We start from the raw sequence: 13,617 nt of genomic DNA, 5'->3' as shown, positions 1-13,617 counted from the left end.
GTTGAGATCTTGTTTTGATGCCAATGTCAATTCCTGTAAAATCATTTCCGCTTAACAACTGCTCGTGTTTATTGTAAAATTATATCAAAAGTGAGTCGAAAATACCAAAGACATACAAGAACTGACCACGTTTTTCTGATTTGTATCGATATGATCGGTTCAGCCATTTTCAACTGTTTGTTATATTGACATCAATGTCCAAAGTCCCAGGTTACTGGCGGTGGGGGATGCCGCTGGTACCTTCAAAATAGTAATTAAGTGGTTTCTGATTTGTTCTGTTTCTCATTTTTTTTTTCGTTTATTGTTTTAATAGCTTTTTTTCTTGTATTGTTCAATTACATCACTTCCAAGGTTAGAGAGGATACCAGCCTTCAAGCACGTTTAATCCCGCTAAAATGCATATGTGCCTGTCCCAAGTCGGAAACCTGAAGTTCAATTGGTCCATGTACGTTATAAATTGTTTTGTTATAGATATGCCGTTAGTATTCTCGTTTGAATTGTCTCGGATGTTTTATGTAGATACAATTTATAGCCAACTTTATGGTTTTATTTGTTTTCTCATTGTTTAGGACTGTACGCTTTATTATAATTGATTAAATCCCGTTTATGATTTGAAATTTAGTTTATGGTTGTTTTATTGTCAGTTATATCGCACCTCTATATTTCTTTTTATTAACATGCAAAGTAAAAAAAAAAGAAAAGAAAACGACCATATAGACAAAGCACAACATATTAAGGAACAGTTTTCCTCAAGTTAGATTTGATGACTTTTTTTCTGGATAATTATATATGGCTAGATGCTATAGATAAGATCAAGATTGTATATTTAAATAAACATTTCCTCAATAAGAACTAACACATTTTCTGTTGCAATTAGTTTGAGGTTCAAACTAAGTTTGACTGGACAAAATCAACATGTGTTTCAACTGATTTTCTGAGTTTAAAGGGTCTGATCAATCACTGGAGGTATCGAAATATTGGAGAAATTGACAACGTTGTGGAAGGCAATGGAAGGATATTATTAGTTACATAGTGTGCTAGTGACCTAATACGGTATATATGGGGTCTATGGGGTCAGTAAATTTCATATGAGGTGAGAGCGAAGCTCGAATCCTAATATGGAATTTACTGACCCCATATATACCGTGTTATGTCACTAACACACTATGTTAACGAATTTAATGTAATCATGATTAATATCAAATATTTTTGTTATTACATGCATTGATAATTATCTTACCTCCTATACATTTCTAGGAATATGATATGTTAAAAGCGTCCGTATGGAGACCGTGTATATTCCATATTAGGTAAGAAGGGAGGCAGGGCTTATTTCATACACGGTTAGTAGTGGTGTTACATGTACGTCCCTTTATAAAAACAAAACTGTACTGAGAAAAAATCCTTCAAGGTTTAAACAGACGAAGAAACTAATGGTGAAGTATGAAATAAATTCATAAAACACACTTAAACCTAACAATTTGTTATTATTGGCATCTGTTTTTGTAGGATCAACGGAAGTAGTTTCTTAATGCTAACAGCATTGGAGACTTACTCATTTTGATAGATCACTAGTCGAAATTTCACACGTTAATATAGTCGGTAAGATAAATTCGAAACATAGTGTGCTTGTGACCTAATACGGTATATATGGGGTCAGTAAAATCCATATGGGGTGAGAGCAAAGCTATTAGTAACTTAGTTGTTAGTAACTAATAATACATGTAATAACAAAAATATTTGATATTAAGGTTGCACAATACAAAGATTTTTCATCCCCAATCAGACATCTTTCAGTGTTATCAAACCATTTTTTTCTGGTTTGTTTTTCGTATTGTTAACCATGTTAACATTTTTAACATTTTTGGCGTGATAATCAATTACAACAATTCGGTTTCTATATTACAACGACATAATGCAATAATTCTCATTGATTTTTTCCTCTTTCATTTCAATGTTGTCCCTACGATTTTCCGAATTGCAATTTTCCTAACTGATTATTATTCATGACCGACAGTCACTGAACGGTGGTAGATTAGATCACACCCTATGAAATGATAAAGCAATGATTTTGTTTTACATCTGTGTTTTTTCCAAGAAAAAAGGAAATAATCTCTATAGAACCACAAACTTGTATAATTTCATAAATTATTTGAAGTCATTTGAAAAAAATTATATCATTTCGCCGGGTTTAAAAAGTTTACCAATTGAGGAACAGTTTCAAAAACATAAGTGGTCGGTAAAGTTTTATTGCCTGTAAGTGTTGATACACTACTACTAAAAATTTATAACCCTTTTTGTAAATGGCACGTGAAGGTCGCCAAATTGTGGGAAAAGGATGAGAGAGAGAGAGACAGAGTGAGAAAGAAAAATTGACGGATTAAGTTTATCAAATAAAAAACAGTTCCAAAACAAAGTGCACGTGTTTGGTAAAGTTTAATTGCCTGCAAGTGTTGATATACTAACGATTGGTAACCCTATTCTTAAATGACTCGTGAATGTAGCCATATAATGAGATATAGTAAGTAAGTAATTGGACAAACAACCGTACTACCAAATTTGATTTTTTTAGTTATTTTAAATCTCCGTCGATACATCTTTATATATATATATATATCAACCCACTGTTATACTATAAATTGTCATTGCTCTGACCTTATTATAGCATCTATCTCAAACACATCTCTTCGTCTACTGTTATATGATAGTATTGTAAAACTTTTATACTTTCATTTTCAGATGACAGAAAACTAACACGTAAGCGTAAAATGTTGTTCATTTCGGTCTGAGTTATCTTTTTTCTTAATTTATTGAGTGTAGCCTTTTTATTTGTTTATTGCAATTTTTTATACCTTTTTTATTATTCAAATGTCAAATAACAAACATACAGAACCCCATGGAAAATGCAAATCGGAAAGTCTTTAAATTCACCAAATGCAACAGCAAAACCTCAAACACATTAAACGAATGAATAACAACTGTCATATTTAGGAATTGGTACAGACCTTTACTTATGTAGCAAATGGTGAAATTATATCTGCTTTTATAGCTAGCTAAACTGACTGGTATTTATATTGGATAACTGTATTTTGCCGATTCCCTAACCTCAAATATTATAGTTTTAGAAATTACAAAGTGGGGTCCCGCAATCTGAGGAAGTCACACGAACCCCCAAAAGGAGTGAGTTGTTCGCATCGACACAAAAAAAAAACGTCTACTGAAGCAGATATGCAGGCATAACCATAGGAAATATGAAGTCTAAGATTTCTAAAAAAAACTAGTTTAACCCATAATGATTGTTTAGTTATACAACGCGATAAGATGGATTATATGTAGAAAACATCAGCGGTTATTTTGATGGTTTTTCTTACAATTGGCGTTTCATAACGGGTTGAAGATATTTTCATACAGATCTTTATTTTACACCTTTTTAAAACTTGCAAGCATGTACGGTATACGATATACAAGTAAATGTTTTGTGTATTGGTATATATTGCATAAGCCTGTACTTCATGTGTTCATTTGGTGTTCGCTAGTTTGTGAGGTCCATCTGACGTTTCCCACCTTATATTTTAGTCGTACGTCTTGTTAATACTACATGTACCTTTATTGCAAGTTGACAGTTACATTTGCCTCCGGGTGCGGGAATTTCTCGCTACATTGAAGACCTGTTGGTGACCTTCTGCTGTTGTTTTTTTCTATGGTCGGGTTGTTGTCTCATTGGCACATTCCCCATTTCCATTCACAATTTTATTATTAACTCACTGAAATAATAATTAATTAAAAACCAATTGTTCAGAGAACAATTGAAGGTCTTTCCACCAGTTAATATCTATTTTGATATTAAAATATAAAAAAAAGTCTAAAATGTCAGTTCATATGGCTTTATGATGTATAGATATGAATTTAAAGCAAAGGTCAAAATCTAGAACGTCAAATTAACCTATGACCTTGACCTCAATTTCAAGGTCACAAACTGAGGATTTCAAATCAAAAGACCCTAGTCTCTAATATATATGGTTAATAAGTTATATCACTTTAAACATAATTTAAGATATGATAGGGGCTAAAACTCCCATTCATTGTTTACGCACCCTTTCAACTAAAATTATTTAGTTACCACATGTCGCAACTAACAATTTATACAAAATAATTTGTCGATATCTTATAAGGTTAATAAAAATGAGTGAAAATAAGACAAATTCAAAAATTAGAATATGACCTTGACCTTTTACCTTGACCTAATTTTCATTTTTTTTTACCAAGGACCTCAAATCAAAAGATCCTAGGTCTCTATCACTTATGGTGTTCCAGTTTAAAATACATTTCAAAATTTCAAATACAAAAAGGGAAATAACTCTCATATGACGCGTTCATATTGCTTCCGTCGAAATTGGACAAATCATGCGAAGGATATAACGAGCAATTTTATAAAATAAATTTGTCGTAATCTTTTACGGTTGCGAAGGAGTTGTGGACACAAGGAAAACAGTGTTTGAGGAGATAACTCCTACAAAGAAAAGTATTCGGTTACGCAGGGTAAATTTCAAAAGCGCATAAACTGTTCGATATCAAATATCAAATATCTAAGCGACATATTGCGAAACAAATGTTTATCGCAAGAACAAAATTTGGCGGAAGAAAAAAAAAAATAATCAGAAGAAAAACAATAGGTCTTTCCACAGAAAAGTGGAAAGACCTAATTACTAGTCAGAGGAGTTTAAAAATTAATTAATCAACAATGAATTTCTGACGATACAATTAGTGGATTTGAAGATTTTTGCTTAATATCTTTTGTTACTTTTTGTTTCTTACATTTGTTGTTCCCATTCAAACGTTAACTCGTTTTTTAAATATCAATTAAATCCGTCTTGATATCTGCTTATAAAGGCAACAATAGTATACTGCTGTTCATGCGTCATAAATCCATTGAGAGAAAACAAATCCAGGTTACAAACTAATTTGGAGGAAAACACATCAACTATGAGAGGAAAACAACGAAGCAACAAAAACAATGAACTGCAACAAAAATACAAACCACCATGCAACAGACACAGAAACAATCTAAAAAATAACAACTGCCAATTTCTTAATTTAGTCCAGTACATATTGAAAAAAAAAATTGATGTGTTGAACCTGGTTGTGTGCCTATCCAAATCTATACTATTGTTATAATAAAATCGAAGTGAGTCTGTCTTTGACTGCTATGCGGATCCTATATATGCCAGTGTTAATTCAAAAGCATGTTATTCGGTTTTTATCGTTGGTTGCTGTATATCATATTTGTTTTACAGGTCGGTAGAAGAGCCTGGCTGTAATTCAGTTATTGTCGTTTATTACTATTTATCAACTTTGTTTTTTCTTTTTTTTTCCTGTTCATTAAGGTTCTTTCTTTTGTTTGTTGTTGTTGCTATAAATCAGGCCGTTGGTTTTCTCATTTAAATATAGATTTACATTTTCCTATGTCAAGGCTCATTATCTTATGAATAGTTTGCGATGCGGTATGGATCATTGCTCATTGCTAATGGCCGAACGTGATCTATATTTGCTTATTCCTACGTCATTTAGTATCCGCTGTAAAAGTATGAATGATTCGAAATACTAAGGATTTTCTTAGCCGTATTTGGCATAATGGTTTTTTTTAAATGTGGGTCCTCCACTGATTTGGCTTTGAAACACTTATGATCTGAGCTTCACTGATGAGTTTTTTGTAGATGAAACGCGCGTCTGGTGTATTAAATAATAAGCCTAGTACTTTGATAACTATCATCAATGACATTCATAGTTTTATATCATGTCCTTTTGAGTGTTCACTACAAAAACCAGTCCATTGTTTGCTTATTTTTCTGACGAACCGTACATTGTCATTAATATACACACACGTTGGAGCTGGTTATAAATAGCTCCCTATGTGAAATGTGTGTTGCTCATAGTTAAAGGTCGTATGGAATTTTATAGTTGGTATCATCTACGTCATTTGCAATTGGATTCATTAGTCGAATACGAACTGACTTTATCATGGCAAAATGTACGAAGAACAAACAATAGTCGACATAAAAAAACATACAAAACTAGAGACTGAATACCACGTACATGTACACACCATTAACCAGTAAATAAAGTGTTCTTTTTTTATCTTTTAGTTTCACTTTACTATTCTATCGGCCAGCGTTTTATTCGTGAAATAAGAATATGTCTTAATCTTTTACACGAAATTTTATTTTTCAAGTCATAAATCAGATGACATGTCTTGACCATCCTTTTATTATTTCTTCATCTGGACAACATGTTGTAGAGAATGCCTCGGTCTTGTTAGCATTATCGACATACTGTTTTAAAGCGGACATGTCGTCTGGAATTTGTATCCCCGCATAGTGATCTGCTGCAACTATTACGTGTCGAAGACGAGGCAAAAACATACAATCAATCTCATTTATTGCATCTCCAATTAGAAATTTGCCTTTATGAGAATCACTTTTGAGATATTCATTCACTTTTGATAATTCCGAAATTAATTCAATTTTTAAAGAATCTTTTTTCGCTTTATCTTTATTTTTCAGTAGTGCAGCTAGCTTTGGAAAAACTCCGGAACATGCATCAAGCGCGGGTCCGTTATATCCTACTTTGCAATCACATTCGGGAAATTCTTTTTCTAAATATTTGGTAATATCTGCTGAATCGGCAATAACCTTATTATCTTTTTCTCTGTCAACAAGTACAGGAACGGTTCCACCAGGGTTAAGACGTACGAAATCGTCTGATTTATTGGCAATATCAACTGTAATTATGTCTATTTTATCAGATGGTACTTTCAATTTGCAAAACATCAGAACTCGCTGAGAGAACGGACAATCGCCAATGTCCTTGCCATTACTCGCTGCTTTAACATATAACAGAAACCTCCTAGAACTCATGGTTATAATAACCTGTAGGAGAGAAAGAAAACAGCATAGTAAATAAGGAGAAGCCTTTTCTTGTATATTTATCAGAGTTGGAACATAAGTACATTGAACTTTTGAAGTAAATACTAAGCCGTATTAACCCTATACAAGAATGTGTCCATGGTACACGGATGCCCCACTCGCATTAGCATTTATCTATGTTCAGTGGACCGTGAAATTGGGGTCAAAACTCTAATGTGGCATTAAATAAGAAAGATCGTTTCATAGGGAACATGTGTACTTAGTGTCAAGTTGATTGGACTTCAACTTCATCAAAAACTACCTTGACTAAAAAGTGTAACCAAAAATTTTAACCTCAAGCGGGACAGACGGACGAACGGAAGGACGAACATACGAACGGACGCACAGACCGAAACACATAATGCCCATAAATGGGGAATATAACATTATGTTGCACGCTACATCATAGTAAACATAAACGAAACCGGTTGACCGCGATGGGTAGAAATCTAGTTTTAAAGCCAATCACATACTTATCGTTTCCTGTAAAATATTTTCCGCTAAAAAATTGTTCGTATGTATTGTTGAACCATATATCAAAAAAGGGGGCGTAAATACCATAGTTATTCAAACTAACAAGCCGAGAACGAGCTGGAATACAAATTGGCATTCAATAGGCGACTTATAACAGAGACGTAAGTATACTTTTTTATTAGGATAAACTGTGAGGTCGTTATACCGAATGCTTATTAAACTAATATAGTATTGTCAATGACGTTATAATATAATGTCCTTTATAGATGGTATGTGTTATTGATAGTTCTTTGATTTTTAATTGTTTAAAAATTAATCACATCTTTTATACACTTTCGTGACAATTTAGAGCCCTTGATACACGACAAAGTATTTAGAGATTGAGCATTTAGTCTACAGTTTCAAGAACTTCTGATGTTTTTAGTTTCTCGCTTTGTTTGTTCGGTTGCTGTTTTGTTGACATTAACCCCACACTTTACTACGATTCATAGAGAATGATCTGAATTAGCATGCTTCTCGATTAGGGTGACAGTAAACACACGAATAAAAATTTGTTAAACTCGATTTAGATAAACCCTAGCAGTAACAAATTTTAAAAGTAGCATGGAAGAAGCCACTACCATTTAAAACCAAATATTTTATTAAACTAGATGAGATAAATATCTTTCTCTGATTCTTTAGCAAAACGTAAAATAATTTTTGACCTTTCTGTATGGAACGCCGTAACTGCCTAATGTTACTTCCTTCTTTATCATGATGAGATTTTTCTTTATCATGATGAGATTTTTTCTTTATCACGATGATGTTTTTCTTTATTATAATGAGCTTTTTCTCTATCATGATGAGCCTTTTCTCTATTATGATGAGGGATTTCTCTATTATGATGAGGGATTTCTCTATCATGATGAGCCTTTTCTCTATTATGATGAGGGATTTCTCTATTATGATGAGCTTTTTCTCTATCATGATGAGCCTTTTCTCTATTATGATGAGGGATTTCTCTATTATGATGAGCTTTTTCTCTATTATGATGAGCCTTTTCTCTATCATGATGAGCCTTTTCTCTATTATGATGAGGGATTTCTCTATTATGATGAGGGATTTCTCTATTATGATGAGGGATTTCTCTATCATGATGAGCCTTTTCTCTATTATGATGAGGGATTTCTCTATCATGATGAGCCTTTTCTCTATTATGATGAGGGATTTCTCTATTATGATGAGCCTTTTCTCTATTATGATGAGCCTTTTCTCTATCATGATGAGCCTTTTCTCTATTATGATGAGGGATTTCTCTATTATGATGAGGGATTTCTCTATTATGATGAGGGATTTCTCTATCATGATGAGCCTTTTCTCTATTATGATGAGGGATTTCTCTATCATGATGAGCCTTTTCTCTATTATGATGAGCTTTTTCTCTATTATGATGAGCCTTTTCTCTATCATGATGAGCCTTTTCTCTATCATGATGAGCCTTTTCTCTATTATGATGAGGGATTTCTCTATTATGATGAGGGATTTCTCTATTATGATGAGGGATTTCTCTATTATGATGAGCTTTTTCTCTATTATGATGAGCCTTTTCTCTATCATGATGAGCCTTTTCTTTATTATGATGAGGGATTTCTCTATTATGATGAGGGATTTCTCTATCATGATGAGCCTTTTCTCTATTATGATGAGGGATTTCTCTATTATGATGAGCTTTTTCTCTATTATGATGAGCTTTTTCTCTATTATGATGAGCCTTTTCTCTATCATGATGAGCCTTTTCTTTATCATGATGAGGGATTTCTCTATCATGATGAGCCTTTTCTCTATTATGATGAGGGATTTCTCTATTATGATGAGGGATTTCTCTATTATGATGAGGGATTTCTCTATTATGATGAGGGATTTCTCTATCATGATGAGCCTTTTCTCTATTATGATGAGGGATTTCTCTATTATGATGAGGGATTTCTCTATTATGATAATGGTTTTCTCTATTATGATGAGGTTTGTCTTTATTAGGATGAGGGTTTTCTATATTATGAAGAGTTTTTTTCTCTATTATTATGAGGTTTTCATTAATGATGTTGAATGTCTGAAAGTAAGTAACAGCCAATATTGCGTATTCTCCAGGACCCAACATATCGTTCGATATTGAGAGCCACAGTTACGATGTGTTTCATGCACAGTTCACAGTTACGATGTGTTTCATGCTCCTGATATCCCCTTAGCTTAAGATGAAACTTGAATTTACAAATTGTATCTTTTAAATTATTTGCGTTGCTGTTGTTTCGGTGGTAGTGAAAAGCTTTCCCTATTATAAATCCAGAAAAGACTGTTGGATTATGCATAGATGTCCTATCTAGATATTGAAATGTATTAGTAGGTATGATGTAGTTCTTTTATCAATGATACCGATGTTCCTGAAGCTCTTCCCTTTATGTATGACTGTATTGAAAAAAATAATTTCTTTGTTTGAAATTTCATAAGTAAACTTTATTAAAGGGTGATGATCATTTGCTATTTTGAGGAACTCCTCAACTTCCTCTCGTAAAGAATAAGCTTTTATAAACGCATCATCTCTATACCTTCCGTATAATAAAATCTTATTTGTATACTTATAATTTTCAATGACTTCATTGATAACTTCGAATGCTGTAATATTACAAATTTTTGTGCTGCATTTACTTAACATACTAGCGTCTATTTTCTGTACAAGGTATTGGTCATTAAATTCAAAATAATTGTTTTCCCACACTATGGCTACTTACGATTTATTTGTTTCACAGCTAGGTAATTTTATCGGATAATCTTATTGTACTGCACTGCATGCTGTAAGCCCGTCCAACAGATTGAATGAGTTTAATGAACTTCATATTGGTATACATGCTGGTGCAGTTAAAAGAGATTAAAAGGCAATCCCGATAAGGCCTTAATTTTTTTATTTTATTTATGAAATCCCCACTATCTCTAATGTAGCTGGTCTGTCTTTTAACTACAGGTATCAAAAAGTAATCAATAATGTGCTAACCCTTTTGGTGACAGAGTTGCACTGATAAATAGTTGGTCTGCATGGTGGCAATTCATTAACCGTCATCGTTTTTTTTTAAAGAGCTACATCAAACCTACTAATTCATTTCAATATTTAGATAGAACGTCTATGCATAACCCAACAGTCTTCTCTGGATTTATAACAGCAACACACATACTTTAAAAGATAGAATTTGTAATTCGATATAAGGACCATGAAATTCATCGTAACTGTGAATCGGCTCTCAATATCGAACGATCAGAGTTACTCCGCATTAAACAAGAATTTGACAAGCAGATACCACTTACAGATAGTATTTGTTACTAAATATCACTTTTCGTAAGGAAATATAAATAAAGCTTTGCGTAAACATTATAAAAAACTACTTCGCAATGCGAAATGTAGAGAGATATTTCCAAAACCACCAATGGTGGCGTAAAGTAGACATCGGATTTTAAATGAAATACTGACTAGCTCGGTAGTCAAAGCTTAGTACAATATGAAGGATTGGGTCAGGACCCCTGAAGACGCAACCACTCATCATATGAGCCATGGAATATTGTAGAGTTTGTCTTATTCTGTACTGCAGAAACACGATATGTTGGGTCCTGGAGAATAGGCAAATGTGGCTGTTAGGTACTTTCAGACACTTAATCATAAAGAAAACGCTCATCCTAAAAGTGAAAAACATCATCATAATAAAGAAAACCCTCATCATAATAAAGAAAAATCTCATTATAGTAGAGAAAAACCTTATCATAATAGAGAAACAGCCCATCATAATCATGATAATAGAGAAAAATTAAGTTCATCATAATAGAGAAAAACCTCATCATAATAGGGAAAAACCTCATCATAATCAAGAAAAGCCTCATTATGTTCAAGAAAAAACTCATCATGATAAAGAAGGAAATACCATAAGGCAGTTATGTCGTTCCATATTTCTAGACCCATTGTATGAAAAATAAAAAATAATAAAACATTATCAACGTGTTTTATTATTGATTTTAAAGACTTCGGCGATGATCGGACTTGAATTTTCGATAATTCATCAATCTGATTGCAAAAATAAAATTATCCAAAGGTACCAATGTATGAATCTCTATACAAATATCAAAATAATTATTACCCAATATACATGATATATATTCGCTTCGAAATACCAGCAATTTTTACTCCTGTTTCTATTTAAGGCTCGTATAAAAAAAATGCACTTTTATAAAACATCGGGATAGTTTTTACACTGCAATCTTAGAGGAAACCCCCAAGTAAAGGAAGATAACGCTCATGTTATCAGTAATGCGTTTGTAATCATGCTTTAAAGCGATTGTTTGACACAGAATTCAGAACAATCTGTGTTGCTTACAATTCAAACCATAAAAATGTATTGACGAATATGAATGTGCGTTTTTGTAGACGTTTAAAGGTGCACAAGCTGTCAATTTCGTGCTCACCGATTTGACACAATTCTCATTTTCGATTTATAAAAATGTAAAACATTTATTCAAATTGTGAAAAGTCTAAAATAAACAATTTACAGGGCATTATATCAATAATTAGTATACGTAGCTTCGTTTCGTATGTATTTTAGTCTAGACGTCATCTAACTAACTACATGTATCGAGTTGATCTCACACGACCTCCGATGACCATATAAGCGATATAAACATGAATTGAAGTTCACATGAATACGGATTCAATTATTCATTTGCAAGTGAATAGTTCATCATTAATGTTTCTAAGCTTATTTTGACAAAATGGAAGCATACTGGCTGCCAAAAGCGAATAATTATTTCACTATTTTACTCTCCTTAATGATTAAATATTTTGGATTTTTTTTATATATCTCGTAGCTAGTGCCTTTTTAAATACAATACATCATGTGTATAAATAAATACTGACAGTAGTGTTAATGCAGCGCTCCATACTCTGTATATTTTAATAGCGATATGTATGTCTTATTTTTTTTATATTCATAAAATATATACAGAACATATTGTTAATCTATTATACAAAGAGAAAACACATTATTTTGATATGATATATGTTTTATCGATTAATTTGGAACATAATCTAATATCAAATGGATGATTTCACAGTCACGCGAGTTAAATGATCTTAAATCTATTTTTGAAGTATTGTAAAATGGCTAAATCTGTCTCACTGTGTTTGTCTATACCTAATTTTTGTAGATCATAATCTTGTAATGAGTGAGACAATTAATCTGTTTTACTAATACAGTCAGCTACATTTTACTTACAGGTGCCTATGTATTCCTTACAGGTGTTGCGGCTATGCTCACGCGTCTGTGTAGGCAAGAAGTTTATTGATGAATATGTAAACAAGTAATAGCTTTCATAAAAAGCTTGTAGTCTAACAGCTGATTCTAATATGACGTGCTTCTTTCGCTTTGTAAACAACACTGTGATAAAATTCTCGATATATCTATACTTAGCGCAGACTCCGTGGTGTACTTAATAATGGCTGTTACAATATACTTCCCACGTAAATCCACATGTATTGAAACCTATTTGCAAACCCTTGCCGATTTTATTGTTTTAAAAATTGCAATTAAAAAAGAAAAAAAATCACTTTTATTCTTATTCGGATGCATAATAAAAAGAAGTAATGCACAAGACCTCCAAGAAACCAACAAAATAAAAATAAAAAAAAAATTCCGCGAAAGTCTATTAATGTTTTTGGCGCATTTAAGTCATTTCAAAACATGACGTCATACAAATGAAAACGCTAGAGTTGAAAGTTTTCTGTTACGTGAACCATTGAAATGTTGTTTACTATGGTATTAAAATTGATTATCAAGGTAGGTTTTGTTTGATTTTCTATTCTATTGCATTATTCGCATATTTACTGATTTCAGCAAATCAACATGGCGGCTCCTTAGTTACGAAATGTCGACTTTGGATTTGATGGTAGCTTACGAGAAAAACATGTATATCAAAATGACAATTGTTGGTTTTGAGAATGAAACAGATTTTTATTTTAGCGGTTGTTCATGAAATAATCCATGCAAGCTACGGATTTATTAGAATGTTTGAGCTTTATCTAACAGGGAGTAAAACAGAACAGCCACACACACAGCTTTCTCCACCCTCGCTTCAGTTTTTTAATGATCGTATTTGTCCTATTAGAATCGAA

General features: G+C 32.5%; 1 protein-coding gene across 1 annotated transcript; it reads right to left on the bottom strand.

Moving 5' to 3' along the window:
- Positions 1-6,197: 6,197 nt before the first annotated feature.
- On the bottom strand, positions 6,198-12,846 carry LOC143081414 (uncharacterized). The gene is made up of 2 exons (XM_076257356.1): positions 12,722-12,846; positions 6,198-6,926 (listed from the first exon to the last, which is right to left on the bottom strand). The coding sequence occupies exon 2, from the start codon at positions 6,912-6,914 to the stop codon at positions 6,237-6,239; it is 678 nt and encodes a 225-aa protein (XP_076113471.1). The 5' UTR covers positions 6,915-6,926; positions 12,722-12,846; the 3' UTR covers positions 6,198-6,236.
- Positions 12,847-13,617: the final 771 nt, after the last annotated feature.

This window comes from Mytilus galloprovincialis, chromosome 1 (assembly GCF_965363235.1).
Source record: "Mytilus galloprovincialis chromosome 1, xbMytGall1.hap1.1, whole genome shotgun sequence".
NCBI classification, from domain to species: Eukaryota; Metazoa; Mollusca; class Bivalvia; order Mytilida; family Mytilidae; genus Mytilus; species Mytilus galloprovincialis.
Note: the sequence above shows the minus strand (reverse complement) of the source record. Positions and strands in the feature narration are given on the sequence as shown.